General features: G+C 47.6%; 2 protein-coding genes across 3 annotated transcripts in view; one reads left to right on the top strand and one right to left on the bottom strand.

Moving 5' to 3' along the window:
- Positions 1 to 6,934, top strand: part of NEK6 (NIMA related kinase 6) — a 54,426-nt gene extending 47,492 nt beyond the window's left edge. For both annotated transcript variants that reach the window (XM_062011221.1, XM_062011220.1), the window contains exons 9-10: positions 1,557 to 1,670; positions 4,947 to 6,934. In XM_062011221.1, coding sequence (XP_061867205.1) covers positions 1,557 to 1,670; positions 4,947 to 5,057 — 225 coding nt within the window. In that variant the 3' untranslated portion in view covers positions 5,058 to 6,934. The remainder of the gene's footprint in view (positions 1 to 1,556; positions 1,671 to 4,946) is intronic.
- Positions 6,935 to 7,815: 881 nt separating this feature from the next.
- Positions 7,816 to 27,534, bottom strand: PSMB7 (proteasome 20S subunit beta 7). The gene is made up of 8 exons (XM_062011222.1): positions 27,440 to 27,534; positions 27,168 to 27,261; positions 26,947 to 27,044; positions 26,461 to 26,601; positions 25,553 to 25,668; positions 19,235 to 19,293; positions 8,662 to 8,813; positions 7,816 to 8,023 (listed from the first exon to the last, which is right to left on the bottom strand). The coding sequence occupies exons 1-8, from the start codon at positions 27,499 to 27,501 to the stop codon at positions 7,912 to 7,914; spliced, it is 834 nt and encodes a 277-aa protein (XP_061867206.1). The 5' UTR covers positions 27,502 to 27,534; the 3' UTR covers positions 7,816 to 7,911.
- Between the last annotated feature and the right edge of the window lie 13 nt (positions 27,535 to 27,547).

Raw genomic sequence — 27,547 nt, 5'->3', positions numbered from 1 at the left:
TTTGGTGAGAGCCCTGGGAGGGCAGCTCAGGGATGGCTCAGCGCTGGGGCTGCTGCTGAAATCCACCCCAAACGCAGCATGTCAAACCCCTGCCTGAATCAGAACTGCTTGTCTGTCACCAAATCACTAATAACCCATCAATCTTGTTTCCTAACTGCAGGGTAATAGAGTGTAGGATGCAGTATTGACTGGTTGTGGTTGTGCTGGGAGCTGGCTGTGTGTCAGCAGCACGACAGCCTCTTCAGCTGCCTGGTAATGAGGAAACGACTAATTATCATCAAGTAACCCCCTATTAAAGCCATAGTGAGAAGCATCAACTTCATCTGGTGTCAGTATGAAAAGCTTTCAGACAGGACATAGCACAATGGTTTAAAAAGATCTAAACAGAGGAGATGATCTCCACAATCACCCACCAGTGCTGACAGGCACTGAGCTCTGAGCAGCTGGTGCACAGCCTGGGCCCTGTGTGGGGGAAGGTGAGTGGCTCATCCCATGTACCTCCAGTAACCACGACTTGAGCCACGTTTCCCAAGATCAGAAGTTCCTGAGTTGCACTTTCTGAGGCTCATTGCTCAGCACCCATGTAGCCCTCCTGCCAGTTGAGAATTCCCAGTGTAAATGGTTTCCCACACAGAAAGATGCAGTTTCCTTCCTGAGACTTAAGTACAATGTAAACATTTCTTCGTGAGGAGTCTCCATGTGCTCTGGAAGGAATTCTTCCCTACCCAGAGCCTTCTGTCGTGCTCTCCTTGCCATAGGAGTGGCCTCTTCAGCTCAGACATCTGTCATATTTCTTGAGATGTAAATATGAATTGATAGAATTGAAAGAAGAAAGAGACAAGGAACAGTTTTGGTAGTTTGGTTCCCAGGTCTGGCTGGGATGCTCTTCTCTAAGTAGCAGATTTCCAGCAAGAGGGGATGTTGGGTTTGAAGTAATTTGGGGTTATTGTTTTAAATGCTGAAGCACATGACTCATGGTGCAAGAGTCTTGATGTTCTGGTCAGCTAAGTGTCCAAAGAGAATCTGTTCTTTTAAAAGTCTGCCAGAGAGCAAATGAGCTGAATACAGTCAGAACTGAGGAAGATGGAAAACATGGCATCCTACTGAAGACAGAAAGAGCTGCTGCTTTTTAGAGAGGTGATTGTGTTTATGAGAGGTTTTCACAGTCACCTTTAAGCCAGATGGTTTCTGGTAGTCCGAGCATTCCATTTCTTGGGGTTTTTAGAAGGTGCTTTTTATGCATGCATGTAGAATTGCCTGTATGCACCCAGCATCCCACACCCAAAATGCTTTGGGCAGAAAGAATCACAGCGAGGGGCAAATACAGAGGCATCCCCAGGCTCAGGGCTGGGCGCTGGGAAGCACATGGTGACACGCCAGGCACAGCACTGGCCTGGTCTCAGGGCAGCTTGGGCTGTGGCAGGCTTGGAGAGCAGCAGCATCACTTGCTCATGGGCAGAGAACAGAACTTGCTCGTGCAGATCAGCAGTACTGAGGGCTATTCAATGCTTTGTGTTTCTGAAATACTCTCTGATGATTGTTTTCTTTCTCTCCAGATGGCAGCTCTGCAGAGTCCCTTCTATGGAGATAAAATGAACCTGTTTTCTCTTTGCCAAAAAATAGAGCAATGTGACTACCCACCTCTTCCAGCTGAACATTATTCTGAGAAGGTAAACTGGGAGTGCTGTGGCAGGGGGTGCAGGGAGAGGGAACCTGGGAGGAGAACTCCCTCCTCCATCCAAGGCAGCGCAGGAGACGGCCAGAGGGTCCTGGCTACTTTTAGGGCTGACTAACAAAACTCTCATTGTGGTGTCTGACTGTTTACAAGCTAAGTAAAGACAGAAGAGGAGATTTCTTAATGTGGGGAATTCAGACAACTGAAAGTCTGTCACACTGGCAGAAGCCAACGATGAACTGTGGGAAAGCCTTCTCCTCCCCTTGCTTTCCCTTAAAGCAACAGACCATGAACCAGAGCTTGGGGTTTTGTTCATGAAGTCTTCAGTGTGTAAGGCAGTTTAAGAAGGCAGGGAGGGGAGGGAAGCTGTTGAGTAATGCAGTTTAAGCAGCTGTACTGGGGCTTTCTAAGGTCTGGATTTTGTGCATATGAGAGTGAGGGATGGAGAGCAGAAGCCAGAGCACAGAAGAGCCAGCAGCTGTGAGTGGCTGCTCAGCCGTGCCTCCCCTCAGCTGCAGACACGTGTGGGCACTTTGTTCAGGGCCTTTTGACATGGGAGGGGTTCATTCTGTTTTCCCCTCAGCTCAACAGACCGGCTGGCTTGCCTTACCTCCTCACTCAGCTACAGTTGCCTTCTGTTTGAAAGGAAATGGATACTGTACTTTTAAATGTTGGCCAGGTCCCGTGGGAGTTTCCTTTTGTGTGGCTGAGCCTCAGAGGCGGGATGCAGGGAAAGGCCAGACGTGGCCGGCAGCAGACAGCCTGGTGTCCACCCTGAGAGGGACCCTGCTCCACACACTTGACGTTTTACTTGTTTTTCACTTGCTAAATAACTCCTGCAATAAGATCATTGGAGAGGAGCGCGGGGTTGGACCCGCCCGCCGCAGCCTCCCCTGTGCTGGCGAGGCCACGCTGCTGCAGCGGTGCTGGATGTGCCTCTGGCAGCAGGAATTAGTGTCAGTTGACAGATGTGTTTCCTGTCTTTACAATTACTGTCTGTTTGCTTCCCTCTGGCAGTGCTAAAGAGTGTGTGTAGTGCAGTGATACAATCCAGGGTGAGAAGGATGGTTTAAAGCTCAAAGGCGCCAGGTCCCAGAGAAGGAGGCTCCAGATGGTGTTCACACACTATTAACAGAACGCTTGACAGAGGCTGAGGAGGGCTCTGCCTTTGGCTGGGGCTCCTTCGCTGCCTTGGCGGCTGCTTGTGCCTGAAGCTGCAGAGAGCTGGGTTTGGGGGAGGATTAGAACATGGCTCCACGTGAACAATGCTCGGTTCAGCACATACTTTCACAGATTGGATTTTCCTCTGCTTTGGGAGCGGATAGCCCAAGGGGAAGGTGTGGTGGTGTCTCCCAGCAGCCAAGCTAGGTAAACCACCAAGGCAGGATGGTTTCTTGTGAAGAGGCAGCTGCCAGCAGCAGCTCCCCAGAGGGTTTGCTCCCACAGCTGATGGATGAGTCGGGGCTGTTGTGTCTATCCCGACACATTTTCCCTCAAGAGTGAAGGTCCCCATTTCAGATGGAAAGGGCAGAGCCTTTACACTCCTCTAACAGTGTCACTGCCACAGGTCTGTGAGGGATGTGCCGTCTGGAGCCAGCCCCACATCCACCCTGCCCCTCACTGACGTGGCCCCAGCAGAGCTGCCCTGGCCCCTGGCTGCTCATCACGTGGGTGTTTAGTTGCAGAGCATTTGCTGGAGGGTTCCTGCTCTGACAGTGAATCCTCTCAACAATGCTCCTCTCCTCTGTAGCCTTCTATGGCAGCCCAGGCCAGATCCTCCCTATCAACCAGCGTGCTGCTCATGGCAGGAGGAGGAGCTGGGGCTCCACACAGTTTGCTGTTAGTTGGAGATCCTGGCTGGTGCAGCTTATCAGGGCTCAGTCCTGTGTGTGACGGTGAGACACCAGCACTGCCCTGGCCGTTGGCTCTCAGGGCTTCCTGGGCTCTGCTTCCACAGGAGCACAGGCAGCAGTGCTGAACACATGGGCCCCTCTCAGAGCTCTAGAAGCACGTTTGTTGGTGTGTGATGTTGTCTGCTCAGGGCTGGGGGAGGTGTTAAACCTTTGGGGTCTGAGGGTTGCTCTGCACTTGCCACGTGCCGCGTTTGCCAGGGGCCCAGCGACGGCTCAGAGCAGGGGCCTTGCTCCACCGGGGCTGAACACCACACTTGAGTACGTTTTGCAGTGCAGCTGAAGGGTGCTTGATAGCTGTATGGTCATGCTTTTAATTACCATTAAAATAATTGGTACTGTGGCTACTGAGAGGATGTGAGAAGATCAGAGGCTCAGGGCTGTTTCTCCCGGTGCCTCGGGGGTACGAGCAGCTTTTCAGTGTCTGTATAATTAAAAGCTACAATCTTTCATGTGCACAGTGAAGAGGGCTGGGAGGTGGGGAGGCTTCAGCCCTTCTGCATTTTACTTATTAAATGTAGTCAATGACCAGTCTCTCCCCTTCACAAGGGTTTTGGGAGACACTGGGGTTTGACAGGTTGGATGGCAGCCTGGTATGGAGGAGGGAATGAGATGAGCTTTAAGGTGCCTTCCCACCCAAACCATGTGATGATCCTGTGACAGCCCTACTCCTGTATCTTCAGATACACAAGTGCTGATCTTGCATTAAAACCCTTGAGCTGGCCTGTCGCTGGGCATTGGTGTGGGAAGTGCATTTCTACAGAAGAGCTCTTTTCAGGACATTTTTAAACCCCTTCCTCCACTTCCCTCTTTCCTCTGAGTGCATTTTCACTGAGAAGCCCATCCCTGCCTGTCAGCTCAGGTTTCTGGTAGTGATCTCATTTTCCCTTCCTTCATCCACATCCTGCTGGTGCCTCCTGTGCCGGGCTCCTTCCCCACACCCACTGTCCTGTCCTGTGATTCAGGCCCTTGCTCAGAGAGCTGCTGCTCCTCTCGTGACACTGGTCACCTCTGAAGTGAACCAGAAATCCCCCAGGAAAGATGGGTGTGGGCTTTTAGATAGACAAGCTTTGCAACTTGCCGTGCCAGGAGTGACGGGGCAGGGGCTTCCCTGCAGAGCCCCTGGGGTAGGTGTGCGCCAGTAGCATGGGCTTGGGCGAGCGTTTCATCCTTCAGTGCTGATGGTTTGATGGAAAAGGTTCTGCCCAGTCCTTTGGGGTGGGGGGACGCGGGACAGCCGCAGCCACCTGCCTGCCATCTGCCCAGGGCCGTCCCCAGCTCCCGTCCTGGGCCGCGGCGCTCACGCAAACGGCCCCAGGCAGCGTTCCCAGATGCCTCAGTGGCCTCTTCCTGTCTTTCAGCTGCGGGAGCTGGTCGGCATGTGCATATACCCGGACCCGGATCAGAGACCCGACGTCGGGTACGTGCACCAAGTAGCCAAACAGATGCACGTGTGGACCTCCAGCACATGAGGCGCCGCGGAGCCGCCACAGCTCAGTCTTACTTGAATTGTTTTTCTCTGATGAAAGCGACTGGTGCCCAGTCCCACAGCCAGAGGGGTGAGCGCTCCTAGCAAGATGCTCCTTTATTTCTGCAGGTTATTTGACAGGACTGTCCCAGGTGGTCGTGCTTTAGTGACGATTCTGTGAGGTATTGCAAGTGATTTGTATTTGTTTTTTCAGGCCAATAACGTGCTACAGATGTAGATCATTTAAGGGTCCTTTCTTAAAACTGTCGTGTGTAACCTAGGGTAGGTGATAGGAAGGAGGGTGTCAGAGCACTGGGCACACCCCATCTATCTTAACTGTAATGTGAACTATTGAAATAATTCCTTCAGTGAAATCACTTTATACTATGTAAGAATTACAGTAGATTTTGTGTAATTTGTATAACTGCTACTTTGCCTCTTCTGCAAATGGTTACTAGCAAATCCAGTTTGTACTTTGTGTATTTTAAAGCAGCCATTTATGTGTTTTTATTAACTCCCTTCTCTTCAGCCTTAGGAATGGGGGAGGGTTTGGGGGGTGGGGAACGTCTTTGTTCTTTTTTAACTGAAACTTTAGAGTATTCTGCTGATGCATTTCTCTGTTAACTTGGCCACAGCCAGTGAGATGAGTTACACACACACCTGGGGGGAAAAAGCAAGCCAAACACACCCAAAGCAACCATTGCTTCTGCAAATCATTTCTCTTTAAACTTCTTTTCCCCCTTTGGCCTGAGTCTCTTCAGGCTTGTTGCACCCAGCGTTTAGCTAAGCCAGACAGACTTTGGCTCAGCAGGACGCTGGGTGCTGCAGGTGAAAGTCAAAGCAGTGTTTTAAACACTTGGAGAATGTTTTAAAGCAGTGAAACGCTTTGTGTATCTAATCCTAGCAAAGGATCAGCCCCCACCTATTTAACTGTGAAAGCTGATTTACACAATGTGAATTTTTATAGTCTCCACCTGATCTGAAGGAGTCGCCGTCGTGAACTACAGGAAAGGCTTCAACCAACTCAGTTCCTTCATTGAACCAATGCTGTGCTTCATTGCTGTCCCTGGGAAGCAGCCACAGCTTTAGGAACAAACGTGGATTCACGTTCCAGTGTTTCCATTTCACGGCCCGTTCAGGGGCTGCACTTGTGGCTCGAGGCTCCCGCGGGGCAAAGCACCAGCCCCGTGCTGCTGCAGGAACCTGCACCTGTGTGGGGGTGTGAATGCAGCCTGGGCCTGGGTTCTGCTTAAGAAAAGCATATGATCCTTCATTTTTTGGAAATAGGATTAGGGTTAGAGGGTTACCTACATATATATGCTTCTAGTGGATTTTTTTAACCTAATTTGCTCTACTTAAAGGAAAACTGCAGTGCCATCTTCAGCTCCAGCCTGCCAAGGCTCCAAATACTTAGGAGAGTAGCAAAGCTACTACTTGCTGTGAATGAGGGTGGTGTCATTAGTGCAGGGTGCCAGTTCAGCCAGTCCTCCCAGCACAACCTTGAGCCTCCTGCTCTCCAGAGAGCTTTGGGAAATGGAGATGGGCATGAAAACGCAGCAGAGGCACCGAACTGGTGCTCTGTGGCACTCATTTCCCCCATGCCTCCTGCCAGTGGCAGCCACAGGCCTGGGATGGCAGCACCTGGGGATGGCACTGCCTCACTGCTCCCTCCACGGAGCCACCCCCAGGACACCCAGACTGACCTTTGGCTTCCAGGGGAGCTCAGCTTGAGTTGGAGTCTCTTGAGAAGTCTGGTCACTTTCTTGCTACATAAAATTTATTAGTGCTTATAAATGTATTTCAAAAGGTAATTTTTTGCAATTGTGCCTTTTTAGATAAATAAAAAAATGATTTACAAAATAAACACCTTTGGTTAAAAACAAGAGTCCAGTGTTAAGGACAAACCTCACCCCACAACGCCCCCTGCAACCAGCCTCTCAGGGTCTGGGACGCTTCCCTGCAGCTACCAGGGCTTGGTGCTTTTGCATCAGAGGAAGGGAGCCCAGGGGCTGCCCTGCTGCTGGGGGGATGTGACAGGAGCATCCCAGGGGGTGCTGCAGGGCCCCAGCCCAGGGGGAGCCACACTGACTGCGTGAGGAAACGGTGCTGCAGGGGCAGGTTCTGACAGCTGCTCTCTTTTTTGTTTTCCTGCAGGGTTATATGGTACTGTATGGAAACAGTTTGAAAGGAGGTTATCTCCAGTAGTACAAGCTCAGGATTTTAGGACAAGTGGAGGCAAGTAACAAGACAATTAGACTCGGAGTTGTGCTGTGTTCAGTCAGGTAATTTAGAAATGCCAAGGTGTGTACCAGGGTGGAGGTTGGGCCTGCTCCCCAGCTTGTCTTGATCTACAGAAAACAGGGAAGAATTAACATAAGCATCCCATGATAACCACTCTTCCTGCCCTGCAGAAATGTAGGCAGAAGCAAAAAGACCTGCTCTAGGCCAAGGGCAGCAGTCCAACCCCACCCCTGCTCTCCCTTTTCATACCATTTCTCTCAAGAAGAGAACTTCATTTTAAATTCAGCCTCAAAGCAGTTTACCCTTGTTCTGTTCCTGGAACGATGACAAAGCCCCTGCTCTGCCTGGCACTTGGAGCTCTTGGGAGCCTGGTGCTGATGCAGGTGAAGTCCAACAGTCCCAGGCCCCAGCACTGAACCGCGGCAGGGGCTGCTGCAGTTCTGTTCTGCACCAGCCTCACCTTTTCAAGAGGGGAAGAAGGGGAAAGCATAGCAGAAATCAGCACCACATAAAAACATGGATTAGGAGAATGGTCTCTCTTTATTGGGTATCAGCTGCTGTTTCTCCTGCTGCTGGGAGGTACCCACAGAGGACTTGTGCTGGTCTCCAGCCACAGCTCAGGACGTGTCCATGGTCTGGACGGTTTCATCCACCACCTCGATTTCCAGGTGAGCTACGTTCTCTGTGAGCACAGCAGTCGTTCCTTTCTCACACTTGTATCTGCCATACCTGTGACAAACAGGAGACAATGAAGCTGGAGGATGGTAGAGCACACAAAAGCTCATTCCACATTTTAGAACTAATGAGCTTTCTCTAGAAGTTTCCTGTAAAAGCCCAAAGTAAAGGAACGGTGTGGGCTGCACAACCTGAACAGGGCAGGGCAGCTCCTGGTGGCTTTGGCCACAGTGTGAGATTGAAAACTTGCAGAGGCCATGTCCAGCCCCTGGCTAGAAAGGGCATCTAGAGACAGAATAAAACACAAAGCTGCAGAGTTGTGGCTTTATCCTGTGGTGAGCTGGCCAGTGCCAGGCTGTACTGCCCACTGCTGCACTCTCAAAGGCTCAGGTGACAGCGAGGCAGAGCTGCAGACACCAGACATCCCTTGGGCACAGCAGAGCAAGGCTGTGCTGCTACCCTAGAGCAGAGCCCTGAGGCTCTGAGGAGCAGCCTCTGGGCCCAGTGAAGTGGCAGCAGGGGAAGCAGTTCCCGTACATGCCACAGGCAGCCCGTGTTCAGCTGCAGGTACAGCCGTGCTTGGGGTCCTGTTCAGCTGAAATTCAAAGAGGATACTCTGACACAACTCAGTATTATGGAAAACAGGATTGCTGGGAGTAGCACAGACACTACCCAGGTTCAGGAGTACAGACCTGTCCCCCTTCCTGCTGGCCACATCGTAGGGCCGGAGGAAATCCAGCTTGTTCTTGCTGATAACGCAGATGTCGATGTTGCTGCCGGAGCCCAGGTCGTTGAAGATGCCGGCAGCGATGGCATCGTGCACCAGCTGCTTGGCTTCCTCTTCCTGGGGGAGGCAAAAGGCTGTCACTGCACAGGCAGCTCCCAGAGAGCTCCAGACCTGCAGCAGCATGGGGCTGCCCTGCACAACCCTTCCCCTGCCCCCAGGGTGCTCAGACTGGGCACAGACACTCAAGGAAGCAAAATTAACCTTTTTGTCTTAATGAATGGAGACCATCAGTGTCACAGTTCCCACCTTCCAGGCTGGGTAGAGGTGTGCATGTCTGACAGCTGCACTCAAAGTGAGTCCCTCACACGCCTGCCCAAGGCAGGGCCACGAAATCACCCTCTGGCACCAGAAGGATTTCTGTGGTTTTGTGACAGAGCTGTTTTAAATGTTTGGCTCATCTTAAGAGCAGCTGTGCCACAAAGCTGGGCCTGGCTCATACTTTTAATTCCAGTCCTCAACACAAGTACAGGGAATTCAAAGAAACCTGCTGAAATACTGGTCCAACTACAGCAAAGTTGCTACAGCTTCTTTCTGAGGTACACATCAGAAATTCCTTAGGGAATGGAAGGACAGCAGAGTGTGGCCAGACACACACATACACATACTTAAACCTTTGAGTGGCCTCCCAAGGACTCCAAGCACTCAGGGCTTGAAAACGACACCTGGAGCCTGCCTGGTGCAGGGGAGCCCCAAATTAGCTCAGCGACCCTCAATGTCTGACCCTGCCTCTGCCCAGCCTTCAGCACCAGCAGGATCCTGTTCTAACACCTGAACCAAGGTACCAGCCAGGACAGGGGTGTATGTTCAGTAAACCACAGAACCAGCAACAATCCTTATCTCATTCCAGTTTTATCTGCATTGCTTAAAACCAGTAACTGCATTTCACTTTGTCCCAGGCTGACTAGAACAACCCACCACGTGCAGAAGTCATTCCCACACCTTTCCTCGGTGTTTTTAGTAACGGAACTAAGTGGGAATTCCTCATTGAGCTGATAGAACACTCCCTGATTTGTTGCATGCTGAGAGTACTTTAGTACCATCGTGAAAGTCAACACACTAAAATAAAACAAAGGAGCTCCTGCAGATATGTGTTAGAAATAAAGTGGCAGCAAAAGCAAAATATCTCTAAGCTGTAAGGTGTTAGTGAGAAGGCCACAGCTTAGGAAAGGGAAAGCAGATCAGTAGGGACCTGCTCCACTCCCTTTTAATTAAACAGTACATACAACTTAACCAAGATTTCAGGCGTGCTCTACCCAAGCTGCTGTTGCCGGAGCAGTGCCAGGGGCCCTTGAGCCCAAGCCTGAAACACTATCTCAGCTCTTTCCTCTGACACACTGCAGCCCAGCTCCTGAACCTGCACTGGCTGCAAGGCAGGAACCCTGCTTCAGTGCTGCTTACTCCTCATTTCACACCTCAGAAAGGACCAGAAGCTCTCCCAGCCTTCCTGAGCAGGGATGCTCATGCAGGCGCGGGGTTACAGTCAGCACAGAAAGCGCTGACACAGGCCCGAGCACAGGGCACCAGTGAGCTGCTCTGGTAATTAATCTTAAAAAACCCTAAAAGTTGAGAGCACATCAAAGGAGCACTTCCTGCTTTATGGCTGCAGAGACACAGCTAACGGGGAGCATCATCCTCTGGGGTGCGCAGTGCTGCTTAAATGAGATTAGAGCGGGGTGATGCACGGCGCTGCCACTCAGCTGTGACAGGCAGCACTTTATGGCACTATCTGTTAGGCCCCATCACTGCCCTGTGCAATGTGTCCCCGGGCTCCAATGTGCAGCTCCATTTACCGCTCCCTGACAGAGCCCGGCGGGGCGCTGGCGGTCAGCGAGCTGCAGCGCGGGGACGCGGCGCCGTGGCGCTCACCAGCAGCGGGCTCTGCCAGCGTGTCTGAGCAGCAGCGCAGCCAAGGCCACAGTAAATAACTCAGCCTGGAAGGCTCATCTGAAATGGTGTTTGATAAATTATTTACACCACAGACAATTGTCTGCATTTAATGCTGGCGCTACCGGTAGCATCTTTAAAAGATGATTTATGTGGTGTAATGCCATTAAGCTTTATATGGGCCCACTGCTAGCTATAAAGTCTGCTGAGATTTAGAGAATGAGTTTTAAACTGTCACTGCAACATCATAGTAGATAGAGCCTGTATTAAATCTTTACTTTAAACCTGTTATCTAGAGAGTTGCAGTTTGTAGACACTCAGGAGCTGATAGATTACCTCTCTACAGCTGCTGTGGTGCAAGTCCCAAACAGCACCAATAAGGAACTTTTATACATTACTCTTGTATATGACTTGACTCAAGTTTCTCTTCTCATTTAACCAATTTCTGGATCTGAAGTGCTGCTGGAGGCAGAGAGGCTTCCCTACAGACAGGGACCTCTCCACATCAACACTGTCCTGACCGATGGCTTCTGAACACGTTCATCATTCCGCCTCCAGCAGTGAAGGGAGCAGCTGGAAGGGCTTTGGCAATATTATCTCCTCAACCTTTTGTAACTTTTAAAGCAAGTTAAACAAGAGGTGCCTTCTTCAGAGTTACAAACTGCAGAACGGATTTAAACTCATTAAAAACCCCCAGCACAGTGCAATGAACTGCTGTGGGTCCCAGGACACACACACACACCGTGCACAGTGCAGCTCCCAGCAGTCTCACCAACACCTGGAAGTACAGCCCACAGTGGGTGTCAGTACAGAATGAATATGAAAAATAGCATCCAAATACTTGCCACAACCATCTTCCAAAACAGAATTCATTTGTTTCAAATTGTATCATGTAAATGTTGATCCTGCTTAAAGAGAGAAGCCAGCAGGTCATGCGGGAACAGAAGGAGAGGAAAACAAATCGGAAGCTTCAGGAAGGACAATGACAATTAATCTATAAAGGAGCCTTGGGTATCTGGGGCTAGGAAAGTGATTCCTCCTGAAGGATGTAGAGTACCTACAGAAGCATAATTACACTTTGGAAGAGTAATCAGCAGACTACAGCCTGTAAGAGGACGTGGACGTCTGCCTGTGGGGAGAAGCTTGGGGGAGATCAATATGTAACTGGGAGCAATGCTGAAATCCATGGGCTAAGGCCAAGGAAAGAACAAAACAGAGGCAAAGGACTTTGTGTTTTTCATGTAAGGGGAGGCTGAAAGACTCCATGAGCGAGAAGGAATTTGGTTTGGCTGCCTTTTGGAGCTCCACAGAGCCAGGCTGTGCCACCATCAGCACCACAGGGCATCGCAATACAGAAACCCACCCCACTTACAAACCTGATTCTGAACACATCAGGGTTAATGTGCTGCCTGCTTTACACAAAGAATACCAAGAGTAGCAGTTTTGTGAGGAAGCAGCAGTGCAGCTCAGGGAAGGATGCAGGGAGGGACGTGTGCCTAGCTCTGACTCGCAGTGCTGGTAACTCAGCAGCCCAAGCTGCTACACAAAGCCAGTCCTAACCAGGCCATGCTTTCCTGCACTTGATGGCAGTTTTGTTGTGAATAAGATGTTAGTAAATGTTTATTTTTCTAACTGTTTTCTACTAAGAACTTCTCAAAATGCACTTCTGTCCCTAATTATTATTCTCAGTGATTACAGTTATTTCATGTTGTGATGGTAGATGCCAGCGAGCCCAGACTCCTCCCCACCTCCCCCTCTCTGGCATCATACACCACACAAGTATAATAAACCACGTTAATATTTCATACCAGTGTGAAATATGCTGGAGTATCAATTCAACATCTGCTGTCTTTAGGGTACTGGCATCCCGCAGAGACACTTTCAATTTGTAATTGAGCTCTATACTGAATTAATCAGCAGTTTATCTTTTTGAGTAAAATAACGTCTTCCCCACTAACCTGGATTTACATTAACAATTTATGCCAAATTACCTGCCAAGCAAAGAAGCTGGTATGATTTGGAACTACTGTTCAATAACATCAGTTCCTCTGTCGTGCCTTACACCAAGATTAGCACCACACACGTTTCCAGTGGTACAGAATTAAGGTACAAGCTCCTCTCACAGCAACAGCATTTCTTTTAGTACTATTCCCATACTCTCAACTTAAGAATGAACATGAAAATTCATTTAACCCCTCACTTGCTGTGTCTGGGTGAAGTTCATGGCTTCTTAGAGAACCGATCCTCAAAATAACAAGAACTCTTCCCCAGTGGCAGAGCTGCACGTCCTGCCAGGCTGCAGGTCCTGCCCTGACACAGCCACAGCCTCTGCAGACCCAGCAACACCAACCCTCTGCTCCCAGCACCAGCCAGACATTCAACCACACAGGAGACAATTCCAACTGCTGGGCTCTGGTACAGCTTATCAGAAACATAAACATCCAGCAGTAAGATGTCTGGCTGCAAATAACACAAATCCACACGACTGTCTCTGGAAAAGGGATGGAAGGCAATGAAGGTCAACATTTTACTTGGAAAAAGAAGCCTTGGGCCCTGTGGCCCTTTTCAGTACAGCAAAGGGCTGTGTGAGGCTGGGAGAAGCCTCCCTCCCAAGGCTCTGCCCTGCTCCTGCAGGAAGGGCCCTCTCTCTGCCTCCTGCTGCCCTCAGGCCTCACACCATGGGGAATATTTTCCAGCGTGTTTTGCCAGTCTTCTGCAGTTACAGGAGAAACACAAACTGAAGTGATTTGAGCTGGAACACCTGCTCCTGAGAAATGCATCAAAAATAATTACCTGTCCTACAGCCACCCTGAGCAGTGAAACGATCTCTTTCCGTGGGGCCCTGCCTCTGACTGCCTTGTCTCCATTATTATGTACAAAGTTTAAGTGCTACTTTCATAAAGGTGAAGAAATTGTTGCTCTTTGTCATGCAGCAAGGCCCAATTTAAACCAAGGCAAGATTTATTTCCCTCGATACAGTCTGTGAACAGAACTAGAAGGAGCTGCTGGGGATCACTTGGAGCTCAGATGGATGCTGTCAGCAGCTTCCCACCCGATTTCTGCACAGACATTGTGCTCTGATACACTCAGGAAGCACATCTCAGAGTTACTGTGACCACCAAGCAGCTGATGCTGTTCTGGAGGGCTGTGTGCAGTAACAGTCTGAAGCACACAATGCAGGTGTGTAAGGGAAGCACAGAGCCTGTCTCGGCAGGAGCCCAGCAGAAGCAGCAAAGAGCTGCCAGTGCCCACCCCTGTGGCTGGGTGATGACAAACACACCCAGCACACAAACACTACTCTCTTATTTTTGTTCAGAGTCGGCTTTTTGCCTCCCTCCATTTACCTAATCTCTGTGTTTGACACCAACGGGGGTTCAAGTATCTCAGGCAGGCTCTCCAGCTTAACTCTGATAGTCTGGCTTGATCTCTATTGTCTGCTGCCCGAGTTCAGCTGACAAACCTCCCAGCAAGTGGTCACCTTCCTACAGAGTCATTAGAGCGGGGGTGTCAGCTGGTGGGATTAGCCTGCAGCCTTCCCCACCTGAGCCCCGTGGCGGGGACACGGGCGTTTTGATCAGCGTCACTAATGAATACAGAATTCATATGCAGCTTGTCATTGCTCCTGAGCCCCGAATCACACAGATGCAGGCTAAATGAGACTGATGAGACAGCTATTGTTGAAGATTAGAGAGTTTTGACAGTTTCCAAAAATAGCCCAGTGTTATTGTCAGTGGTTAATAAACAAAACCCATCCCAGCATCTGTGGGGCAGTAGGAGCGCGGGTGCAGACGCGCTGCCGTGAGCTGCGTGTCAGCTGCCTAAAGAGGGAAGAAAGTGACATGTTTTCATAATATTTTGTACTGTGCCCCCTGTATTTTCACTAACAGATACACAGTGAAAGTTGCATTTAGGCTCCTTTTTAACCTGGGTACAGCAAAGGCCTTCACCACACATTGGGCACTCAGAGGAAAGGATTCTTTATGGCTCAGCTGCTTTCCGCTGGGGAGATGGGGCTGCTCAGAAGTACCTCAGACACCAGTGGGAAAGCCAGAAACAAAACCATGGGCCAGACGAGCCTGAGCCTACACGTGTTGCAACTTCCAGTCCTCCTCCCTCCTACAACTGCTCTGTGAACACACCTACTCTGCAACTATTACCTGAAATGGGTGACCAGCTCCAACTCCTCCTGTCTGCTCATCACTTCTTTCACTGAGCATCACCCGACTCTGCCAGCTGAACTGCCCTGAGACTGCTCCCTGACCCACGCTTGCCAAAACCAAACAAGATAGCCAAAGCCAGCACTGCAGGACGAGGACAAAGCAAACCTGGCCAACAGGTGGAGAGTGCAGAGCTCTGGTAGGAGCAAGAGGCTGTTTTGTGGGTGGCACAGCTGGGGCAGGAGGGCAAGGGCCCTGCTCCCAGCAGGACAGTCAGAACAGGCCCCTCTTTTTTCATCTGTTCCTACCCCTCCAGAGTCTGTTTGTTTTCATTCAGTGTCACTTGATTTCCTGCCACACTAAAAAGAGTGGTACAGTAACTGACCATAAACATCACCTCACATTTTTGGGATGATCCATTTTGGCAATAATTACTAAGTTATCTGCCAGACTATCTCCTTCCATTTTTTCTCACCTATTCCCTGCACAAAGATTTAGCTCCCTTCTGCTGCAATAGTTCTGCTTTCTGTGGTTTCTAGCAATTCTCTTCCTTTTGGATCCTCTTTTTATTAAACCTGGCTGTTTTGATGAAATACAGAAAAGACACAAAGCTACAAGCAGCCCATTTCCCTGCCTAAACATGAAGCTCTTGTCAGAAGGCTACAGCACAACCTCACTGTACAGCAAGCAATTCTCCTACAGACAAAAAGCTTCTACTTTTCAAACAAAAGAAGTCAAACATCAGAATAAAATACATAATACCCCCAGTCTCCTTAGAAATTCAACCACCACAGGACTGATAAACCCAGAACTCCAGCATTTAATTCCTTAGACTTTTTTTTTCCCCCAGCTCATGATGATTTCCATATCTCCTGCCTGGGAGTGCTTCTTGCCTGTTGTGTACCACCAGAAGGCATGTGTGCATTGCAAAATCTGACTGGAACGTTTAAAAACCGTGTGGTGACTCTACTGAAACTCTGCTGAAAGAAAAATTGGCTGCAATGAAAGATCTGAGCTCAAAACACTCTATTAGATGTGCTGTTCTTCCACTTATGTTTTTTAAAGTAGATCTATAGCTGCCCACATGACAGATTAATATTGTTCCACAGTAGTTAGGTGCTTGGCATTACAGTTTTGAAGCATCTACAGGCCTTCAGGGCTGAAAGCGTTCGCATCTTCAGCAATCTATAATGGTTCCTCTAGAGGCCAGCACTTGCTTCATAATGAAACATGCCTCCATAAATCAGCCTGCAGAAGTGGCACTCCTGCACGTCACCATCTATCTTAGCGGCTCCTCTGAAGGATGTTGGGTAAAGATCATCTCCCGGCGCTGCAGCCAGGGAAAGGACCATCACGGTTGGCACTGATAAAGCATGTGCTGCTTAAATCTGAAGACACACTAAGTCTGTGGAAAAAAAAACCCCACATCCTGCTGGTGTTAGCGTGCCTCAGGCAGTGGTAGAAGCTTCAGCAACTCATCTTCAAAAGGCAGAGAGCCAGGGCTCCAGAAACCTGCAAAAATTGGCTAAGCCTGCAGCCTTAGGTTTTTATTTTTGTATTTTTTTTAACTTGAGCATCTTCAAAGTCTCAGATTGTAACTGCAGGGCACAGCAGCTGCCACTGCAGATCTGATCCTCCCTGCTTTTGGCAGCTCTCAACTTGAAATTCTAGCAAAAGAATTTTTCAAGTTGCTATTATTGCCTGTCACGGGTTTATAAATATTGTGCACTCTGTGCTGTGGCACAGCTCTCCTGGGACCCCAGAGCATGCCAAAAGCAGCACAGAATGAAAAACTGTTCCTAGTCTTCAAATAAATGCTAATTTTTGTTGTAACTGTGCTCACACGATGCATTTGGTGATCAGCTTCAATAGTACAGAATATGTATCAGAGGCGAAAAAGCTGATTGTCTTTTCCAGTAGTATTCAGCTGCTACTTTCATTAAGCTTGTTTAATTACATTCCAGATGCTAATTTGCAAGTCGATACCAGAGGGTGCAGGACAGTTTGCCTTTGAATCATTTTTCTGTGATGTGATGGTCTTGAAGCACACCACTACCCTCCAGTAGCCCTAGCAAGAATCCTGACAATTAGTGCAAAAGCAAGCAGTATTGATCTTGACAGACAAATATTCATCCTCTACCCATTCCATTAAATTCATCTCCAGGAATTCTGCACAGCAAATGGTATGTACAAACACACAGTGTCCTTCAGAGTTCGTTTGGCTTCAATTCTACAGAAATAATACATGATACTTGGTTCCTTTACTGGAAAAAGCACCCACATCTGACTTCCCAGGTGAACACTTTGAACTGGCAGTCACAGCAGGACAGTACCTGGCTCAGGGTACAGCTGAGCTTTACCACCTGAAACTTTGCTGATTTGGGCAATACAATTACTAAGTTGTTATCAGGTAACACAGTGTCCAGTACAAACAAGGGAAGGGTTAAAGGTGCACACGAGTCCCAACCACCTAAATATCTATTTCAACAAACTGGTAGGCTGCCTCTCCACGTGCTTGTTCCAACAGTGCGTATCTGCTGCCATTTATGGCTGTGTGTGCAGACAATTTAATTAGGGTGACCTTTCCAAATAGGAAAAGTTGGAGATTTACCAATTTTTGGTGCCTTTTTTGGTTGCTCTTACACAAAGAATGACTTCAACTACAAGCCTGAAAACTAGCTGAGAATAAGATGAGATTTCTGGTTGCACAACACAGCTCTGCAGCACATCAGAGACGTCTGTGTTTGAGAGGGGCCTGGGAGGCTGTGGCTGCTGCTGGAGCCCGTGTTGTCGGTGTGATAGCACCATGGGCCAATGCACAGTCAGACAGGAGCTGCAAAAGGAGACTCTGTCCTTCTTAGGGCAGCGTAAGGGGAGAGGAAAAAACTTCTGTCTAGGGGTTCTTTCCATCAGCCCTCTAGTGCAATGCTACTCACAGAAAAAAACCTGAGTGCCAACTGAAGATACTCCAGTATTTCTGCTAGCATTGCTAGATTGATACTAGAGGCCAGAAGTCCAGTGTGTTCAGTGCCCACAGTGCAGCAACAGAGTCCTGCTCTTGCTGCATTTCTGAAGTTCTGCACAGCTACAACCACTTCCCCCAGACTGACAGACACAGAGCCAGATTCAGCAATAGTTGCAAAATGCTTATAACAATAACTCTTCAGCAGCTGAATCCACAGAAAACTCCTCAAAACAACTTGGTGGGGTTTTTGTTCCTAAATCAAGTGGTGTTACATGTGGTGTTTCTTCAGGAGACGTAACAGGATAGGACATATCATTTTAATTCAACTGATCAACTTTAGAGAGGAACTCAGGAGACTTGCAGGACTATCACTTGAACCTCTAGTGCATTAGAAGGGGAGGAAATGACCTCAGCTGTTGCATTACAAAGATGAGGAACGTCTGAAGACCTTCTCTGAAGTAAGTCAACTCTTTCCATTTCCACATTACTGATAATGTATAGCTGTAAGATTTGTTGTATCTGCATCTTAGGCCAAAATGATTGCAGCTGTTAGTGTTACAAGTCATTTTAATGGGGTTAATTTTCAGTTTTGTGTTCAATTCTTATTTTTCCTGTGAAATTATTAATCAATTGGAATGAGAAGGAGCATTCACAGAACCTCTGAAGAGATTAGTGTGGTTTAAAAGAGGGCTTGACATTACTGAGGCATTTTACAGAAAGCCCTTTAATCGTTTTGGGTTTATTTCCATCAATAGTCTGCAGATAACTGGGTTTTTCACTGCTCAGTGTAGCAGGCACAGAACACGGTGTAACTAAGTCAGGAAATACTAGAGATAATGCAAAAATAATGTACTGCATATATTCATAACTGAGTAGCTTATTCTGATCCCAACCATGACACTCCAGCTTTTGGCTCTCCTGAATGATGAATAAACATTTCTCAATTCTTACCATCAGCAAAACAATCCACAACCTTATAAATCTTCTGATAATCAGCTTGTAAGTAGATATTAAGAAGTGCAGTTACTCATTCAGATGTACCCAATCAACCAGAGATCTAATTGGTTTCATACACTACTTGAAATGCTGTTTTGTTGCTTTCAGAATCATGCATTGTCTTGTCAAGACAGAGCAGGGGGGGAACTGACTACTGAGGGAAAACCAGCAGTATCGACTATGCAAGGGCTGGTAAAGTCCTTAAATCAACTAGAACCAGTAAGTTGTGGGTTTTTGAGACTTTCATCTACATCCAAATCACATGAGTTTCACCCCACAAGTTTGCAAAAAGCTCTCTTTACATTTATTTTGTCCTTCCCCATCAGCAGATTGCAGTCAGCTGACAGTGCATTGCTCAAGTGCAGGGAAACTAGAGCAGATTATTTAACCTTCTTAAAGCTTCAGACATTTTAAATTCTTATGATAATGAGGATTATTGAGGCAAGAAACACTGAGTTAAGAAACCCCACTCTTACCTCCATGTCCGGTTTGTACTTATCTTCAAACACTGCCATGGCCGCTAAGGATCCAGAGCCTAGGGCAACAGAACGAGCACACTCGGTCACTGCATTTAGCTACAGCATTTTCTAAACCAGCAAGATAACAAATACTCACAGCACAATCCAGACTGAGTCCACCTTAGCTTACTACACACCCTAAATTGTCCATGCTCTTGAAGTCCAGCACCTGCCTTAATGCTAATTCATAGCTGCTGGGCAGGCTGGGCAGTCCCCATCCTGACAGCCTTTTGCTTTTTACTACTACAAACACTAAGATATGAAAATGAGGTTAGAAAGAGAGTGAAGTGAATGCTACAGTTCCCAATTGTTTCTCCTGTCCCACTTTTGTGCCTGGCCACATTAGAGGGTATGTCACTTAATACCGAGGCACTGGCAATGAATAGATTGCTTTAACGAGCTGCCCTGGCACAGTCACCTTTCCGTGCGGGGATGAGTAAACCAGCAGTGGGAATGGGGTGGCTGCTGCTGCCATCAGCTTATTTCTCACATATCCTTTAAAACAGTTTATTATGCATTTGCTTTGCACCATTATTTTTCCATTGAACAATAACAGCTGAACAGACAAAATGAGAGAGAAGAGGTTAGTTCTCTGAAAGGCTGCAGTGCGAGCGCAGGAGCAGAGCAGGAGCCAGCTCTACCCAACGCCCTGGAACCACGGGCTGGAGCTGTTCTAAACGTGCTCCCTGGAAATCAATAGGAAAAGCAGTGTGGTGCTCTCTGAAACTGTAAACTTGCTTTGTTCAAAAGAGCCAGTCCTCAGGAAGATACCTTGTCTGTCTGTGGCCCTAACCATATCTCAGAGCGCACTACTTTTGGGGAGTGAATAAAGTTACCTGCAATTTTTTACTCCAATTAGAAGATTTTTTGGCATTTATTACTTTTTAACTTGTTTTGCATACTGCTATCTGTTTAGCTGGGTCACAGAGAGAGCCATATTTTCTATTTAAAATGATTTGTGTAGATCGCTTGACCACCTCAATGGTTTAGCGAAAGAAAAAGGCAGCGATTAAACAGTTTCAAATGAGGTGTCCTGCTGATTTTATCAAGTCTGCTGAATGTATAATGAAAAAAGGAGAAGCTGACAGTGACACTGTTGAGAAAATACAGACTACCTTATCTGAACCATTTAAGGAGGTCCAATTATAGATCAAATTTAAAGGGTAGAAAGAGCAGATTGTAACAGACACAAATCAATGAACACGGTAATCCCAATGAATATGACAGATACTCCTGTTACAGAATATTGCTGTGGTTGAGGATCATTACCTTTACAGTACCAAATACATCACATCTAAAAGCAGTAGGACACTCTAAGTGTGTACTTGTATTACAGGCAATGACTATTCATTTACACCTTGGAGCAATACATGACTCCATTTTTTAAATGCTGAAACTGGGAATAAAGGAGATTTTTAAGCAACTAATAGCAGAAATGAACTGCTGATGTATCAGAACAAATCACAAATAAAAGGAATTTCACTGATCCTTCAAACAAGGTCAAAATAAGGAGCATTCCAAAACAAATATGGGACTTGAACCATAAAATAATTCTTCTTGTGGAATGACACTGGAACATCTAATGAGGGGAGGAAAAATAAATGTGAGGTACAGTCTCAGACTAAGATCACATTCTTACTGCACTCAAAGGAAGGCCCAGCACAAGCTGAATGAGAAGCCTCAAAGCTAGAAAACAATCTTAAGAGTATAAAGGCTGAAAAATGTGCAAGAATGGAAGTACAAAAGGCAATATCTGGCAAATCTCACGGCGGTATCAAGATGCAAATAAATGCCAAGTTAGCAACTTTAAATAAACAAACTGCAGACAGTTCTCTAATGTAAGTTTTCAAAGAATTGTTGAAAATCTTAATTTATTTAAACCTACATCTAAAAACCACAATCCCAAGGAGGTTCCAGCAGAACAGGAAGTAAAGCTGGAAAAGCTTAATAAACTCTGGGGTTTTTTTCTCTACTGCTTATAAACCCCAAATGTAAGTTTTATAAGGTTGCATTTTAAAAAAGCACCTTAGCAAAGGCCTCACAGCACAGCAAAGCATCCTCTGAAAGACTTTTGTAATCTTAAATAGCATAATGAAAATTCCTTACTCTTACTAGCACCAGATGCAAACACTGTGCTGTTAGAAACGTCTGAGTCCCCGCAGCAAAACAAGCCATTTGCTGCTTCACAACAGCACTATGAACTGTTCTCAAAAGGAACCCCCCCCAGTTCCCCCTTTGCAGGGCTGGGGGACTGAAACCCCCTCACTTAACCCTCCACACAGAAAGCCAGCAGAGGACAGTTGCTCGTGAGCACAGTTGTGAACTTCACTCTCCAATTACCCCCACTTCCCTCTACTTGTCAAATTCCACAGACGATCCAAACAGCCCCACAGTGTTCCAAGTCATGCAACTGCCTTGTGAAAGCTCTGCACTGTAACAGGAGAGCTGGCAATAAAAGCTGGGAACGTAAGTAAACATTGCAAGTATGGTTTTCTTATTGCAGTACCTATAAAAGCACAGAAAACTTAGATATTAAGGGTCTATGGAGAACTTGTTTGTATGTGGGGAAACAGCTGTTCTCTTGTCCACAGACTCAGTGCCCACCAATAACTCATTTTTAACAAGCATGCTTTGCCTTTAGGTAGGAACAAGCCTAACAATTCCCAAACAACTCTGGAGAAAGATAAAATCCAAACATTGCAAAACACCCTCCATTCATTAGGGATAGATGTTCCCACCTCATCCACATAACAACTGATTTAAATCCCTACCAGTCAGGATTCAACATCCCTGTGAGGCAGCAGCTCAACCTCAAACCTACTGAAACATTCAGGAAAGCTGTGAGATAAAACATCATTAAATAGTGTCATTAACTGAGCTCAAACTCAGAGACACATCAAACCAGATATTTATCTCAGAGAAATACCTTAGCTTGAAATCTTAACAACACACATCCAGTGCAGAAGTAGGGAACTGTCCTTGTTGTGTTTTTCACATGTTGGAAGCCTGCAGCTGCTCTGGGTGTCAGCAACAAGGGTAACTAAAAGCAAACATGATTGGTGAATCCAACATGTGTTTATGTGACATTGAGAAAAAAGCCTTTCAGCCAGACTTCTAGAAACCGCTAACTGCTATGAATGGTCACACTAAACAGCCCTGGAAACACAGTCAGCAAGAAAAGCCACATCAATTCCAAATACTTTATTTGTGACACCTTCAGGAGACTACACTTCAGGAAATAGTCACTGAACAGCTAAACACATAGCAACAGTGATTGCCAAACAAATCAACTACAGAAACTGAGATGCAAAGCTCTCTCTGAGGCAGATGCTTTTCAGCCTGATCCAGGTAAGTTACAAGACTTTACAAGGCGTTTTTTTCCCTTCCTTAAGAAACATCTCTGAAGTTTTCACAGCTAAGCTACTGAAACAATTTCTGGGCTCAACTGTAATCAACTTGCTTTAAAAATCCCACCTGCTCTTTACCATTTCAGTATTGACTCAGAGGGGAAGATAATTACTGATAGACAGCAAAAAGCCAGCCAAGAGCCAATGATGATTTCCACTGCACTCTGCAACTGCAGTGGCTTTCCTGAAACACATGAAGTAGATCTTTTATAGCACAACATTTACTGAAGACAACTCCTTACTGCTAAGCACAGTCCATTTTCATCACCCAAGGACCTCTTTGCTACCTCAGCCTGCCATGCTGGAGCATGTACAGAGCCTTGAGAGTAACATTTAGCACTTGCTAATCCATCAGTGTCAGAGCTCCCTGACAGGGCATTTATTCACACACACTCATTGTTATTCGAGGCAAAAATGCAGTGATCTCCACAGCCCCATCGATTGGGATCATTTCCCACCCCGGTGCTGGCTGAGGGGCTGTGTCTCAGCAGTGGTAGTGCTGGCTCTGCAGGACGACACTGCCAATGCATGACGAGCTGATTTATGAATATGAAGCAACCCTGGTACCAGGGGACTGGTTTCACCCACTAGAGACTACTGGAACATACTTACTGTTTCCAAAAGCTCAACTACAGACTTCAAGTGCTTTAATTTTATGCATGCATTTCATTATAAGCCTTGGCCAGAAGCTTTCCTAGACAAGCCAGGCAATCAGACAATCTTGCATCGTTTGCTGAAATCCAGTTTTGTCCTTTGTCAGCATAAACAGTTTAATTTGATGTTTTCACTCCTGAGTAAGCACTGAATCTTTTACATCTCCCTTGCAAGAGAGGACACCACTCTGTCCAGCCACAAACATACTCCAGCACATTAAAACAAACAAAAACCCAGCCCCTCAACTACCTTCCCTATTTACAGCTGAATTTCCAGAAATTAACTGGCAAAAATCCCTTCCCTGATTCCACAAACTGCCCTTTGAGTGCCTGGGAAAAAATTAGAACAGATTCATCTCAGTGAGACAACACACAGTTCCAACTGCCATCTCTGGTTTGACTTTTGATACTTTTTCTACTTGATTCTATCATTTATGTGCATGTTACATTTTCTGCTGGCATGCAGCCAGTGTACTGCGTGGGGAAAGGAGGTTTATGCTGAGAAGGCTTTGTCAGCACGGCCAAAAGTAATGTGATCAAATCCCAAGTTGAAGCTACAATCAGCCTCATCCATTGATATTCTACCTCCTTCTTGTCTGAACTTTCTCTGCCACGATGTTGTTTGTGTGGAGGGAGAGAGGAGTGGCCAGGACGTTCAGAAATGCCACATTTTAAGGCTTCAGCGTAGGCAGGAAAGTAACCACGGCCTACGGGAAACCTCGGTGAGCCTGACATCCCTGAGGCAATCAGCCACGAGCAGCTCTGGGTACAGACTCAGCCTCACTACAGCACTGCCTGTAAGGCAGCTGTAAGGATCAGACATTCCCCTTTTTATCCATGGACAGCTGAACAATGCCATCGCCCGGCTGCTGCAGCTCCTGCCCAGCCGCTTCCTGAGGCAATGGCTCCATCTCTTGGTCCGTGCCACCTCGGCAGGGCTCCCCAGCTCGGGATACACTCAACCAGCTGCTTTACTGGAACTGCTGCCCTGGCTCAGGAGTGCAAAAAAGAGCCAGAAGAAACACATTTGACGTTCCCAAGGACAGAGTAAGCAGGAGCTTTACCTGCAGATGTCAGCCATGAACAGGTAACTATTAACTCCAACTCAATTACATTTTCCCATCACTGTCAGCACAAAAGCTGCACCAGACATAGGCTGAATCTACTCCATTTGCAGATCAGTTTTCTCTTCTGATACATTCATTTGGACTCTGCATTACACTTCCACAGCTCTAACAAACCCAAGCTTTCATTTCAAATCGCCCCAGCCTTCCAAGGGAAGCACAACTCTGAAACGGTGTTTTCTTGAGCCATCAGAGGAAAAAAACTGCAACCCTGGTTATGTTTGTTTGTTCCAGGTACATGACACTCTGAATGAGGCATTTACCTTCAAAGCCATGGATGAAACTGTGCAAGAGCATTATTAGCTCACAAGGTGCTAGTTCAATCTCTTACCAGTGTCTCAGTGATACCTCTTTGCATTCTTCTACCCTTAACTCCCAGATTATTGTCTATAAACCACAAAGGAACTCAGAACTAACCAAACGAGCTGACACTGCAAATACTCCCTTTGCCAAAGGCTAGGAAAATCCTGTCATACTATAAGATGTTTGTGCTCTTCTCTTCAACAATACCTGTGTCATTCCCCTTCCCAAACAAGTCAGAGGACAATGGTGATCACTAAGGCTCTCCTGCAAGACATCAGGTACAATACACAGCAAGTAGGTGTTAGTGAAGCACCTTCTTGAGCAAGATGCAGCTGCTATTTAGCAAGAGAAATACAGAGGTCCCAAAGGGGAAGCCAGGCTCATTTTTTCCCTAAGGAAACTACATTCTGCCTGGAGTCTTTCTGCAGTTCCACAACTGAGATTCCAAATGCACCATGAGTTAGGAATATCTTCAAGTCTCTCAGATTTTCTTTCCAGCAAGTTTCTGGGAATCTCACAGTTCTCCAAGGTGTGCTGGGACATGCACAGAGCAACTTCCCTGAGATCAGGTTTTTAGTATCTTAAATAGTGTAATAGTTCACATTTTTAAAGTGTTAGAAAAGAAACAGAAGAGTGCAGCTGCCTTCCAAATACGGGTACAGCTCTATCTCTGAAGCCTGAGGTCTGTACAGCTCCCAGCAAACAATGGAATTGAAGTAAAAACACCTTTTTTACACCCTTTTGCCCAGGCAGCTGTGTTACAATCCTGAGGGAGTGTCACTTACTTACCCATGGTAACGTAAGGCAGCTTGTCAGTTGATCCATGGGGATAAATGCTGTACAGGTGAGGTCCCGTCACATCTACTCCCCCTAAAACCAGGGCAGCACCAATGTAGCCTTGATACCTGGGAGCAATGTTTACATGTGAATCCAAAAGTCCACAGTGAAGTTGTGGTTCTTTTTAACACAATGTGTACATAACAGAAAGGCCACTTTCACCACCTGTGAGCAACACTGTGTAAGACAGTGACTAAAATACGGTGTGTTTCAGTGTGAGGCAGAACAGACAAACACTGGACAAGCAAGCAGGCTGGATGACACATCCCTGCTACCTGAGAGAGCTTTTGCATTAGCTTTCAAGTCTTAAATGAAATTCCTCTACCTGCAACTACCTCTACATTTAGCCTTCAAGGAATGATTGCCATTCATCTCAGTCACTTGGCTGCACAAGGCATTTTCTTTTCCTTCCTTTATTTCACCTTCCTGGAGATTTTCCAGTAGCTTGAACAGGATCTTTAATTGAAATCATTTCTTTCTTTCGACAGCATTTTTCACTTGTGAAAGAAGCAGCATTAAACCAGTCCTGGGATGGTGAAAGGTATGGAGACTATCCCTAAAACATCAGGCTCCACATCATGCTCCCAGTTAGGAGGTTCAGCTGCCACTGACTGATCAGTCCAGCAGTCAAATGAACTCTTAGGGTAACTGCAGTACCACTTGCAACCTTTTTAGTCTATCTTGCCACAGCACTGGCACACTGTACTAAACAGCTGTGGGCTTGTTCCCAAGCCTGTGAAGCAAAGAGCCACTGTTAAGCCTTCCCTCAAGTCCTGTTAGGAAGGTTAAGCACGCTGAGGAAGGATGATCCTTCACAGGAGCTGAAGTATTGTTAGTAAACAAGAAATCCCTTCAGTTACCTGAAAAGCATTTGCTTTAGCATTCGATTGGCCGTGACAACTCGAGGAAGGCGCCCGGTAGACAGCGAGTGGAGCTCCAGGTTGGAGGAAATGAGCTGAGTTGTCATGTCAGTGTCTGCCGCTGTTCCTGCACCACAGCAGCTGGAAAGTGTACGAGCACGTTAGGAAAAGACGTGGAGAAAGGGCAAACAGCAGCTCTCCCCAACAAGGTGCAATATTCTCATTGTAAAAGTGAAAGTTAAATTCTCATACAGCATTTTCAGAGCATTAAACAAGGGAGGCTGTTTAAGGATAAACGATGCAAATAATCCCCAGTAAGTTACCATTTTACAGTACACTTTAATGTTTGCTGTAGCAAAACTCGGAGCCAAGAAGGTTGACCTGCTTCTGCAGGGGGGTTGGACTAGATGATCCCTTCCAGCCCCTTCCACTCATAGTCTATGAAGAGCCCCAACACTCTTACAGCAGCACAGCCGGAACACTTACTAGATATTAGGGGAAATGAAGTGTATTTTTGAACAGTTCTTGTCAGCAACAACCATTCCCTCGGTTGCTCTCGTGTCAGCTCCGAGGACGATGCCATCCTACAGAAAGGGACAGTTACCGCCAGAGCCTGCCGGGCCCCACACGCGGGGCCGGGAATGACTCAGCACCCGCTTCCCGACGAGGCGGCCACGAGGAGCGGCCCGAGGCCGGCCCCGCCTCACCTTGTAGACGATGCCGGCGATGGTGGTGCCGGTCTTGCGGGCGGCGGGGAGCCGCTGCCCCTTGGCGCCCAGCTCGGCCTCCAGGAGCGAGTTCCTGCAACACAGCGCGGGGAGTGCGGCCGCTCGGATCGCTGCTGCTGCTGCCGCCGCGGCCGCCCGCTCCCCCCCGGCCGAGCCCCGCTCCCCCCTGTCCCGGCGCGGCCCCGCTCCCCCCTGCCCCGGCACAGCCCGGCCCGGCCCGGCCCCGCTCCCCCCGGCCCGGCCCCGCTCACCGCGCGCAGTTGTCGAAGCTGAAGCCGCCGCCGGGCGCGCGCAGCACCGACGCCGCCGCCATCTCAGCGCGCGGCAGCCACGGGCGGCGCCTCGCGACTGCTTCCGGG

Source organism: Colius striatus, chromosome 19, assembly GCF_028858725.1.
Source record: "Colius striatus isolate bColStr4 chromosome 19, bColStr4.1.hap1, whole genome shotgun sequence".
NCBI lineage: Eukaryota > Metazoa > Chordata > Aves > Coliiformes > Coliidae > Colius > Colius striatus.
This window is presented reverse-complemented; position numbering and strand designations above follow the sequence as displayed.

What these genes read in the sequence shown, in the direction of transcription:
- PSMB7 (XM_062011222.1), bottom strand. Translation starts at nt 27,501, where the DNA reads ATGGCGGCGGCGTCGGTGCTGCGCGCGCCCGGCGGCGGCTTCAGCTTC. An exon ending in TTCATTTCCCCTAATATCTA is followed by an intron (nt 26,602 to 26,946) that starts GTAAGTGTTCCG and finishes TACACTTTCCAG; the next exon opens with CTGCTGTGGTGCAGGAACAG. An exon ending in AGTACAAACCGGACATGGAG is followed by an intron (nt 8,814 to 19,234) that starts GTAAGAGTGGGG and finishes TGCCTCCCCCAG; the next exon opens with GAAGAGGAAGCCAAGCAGCT.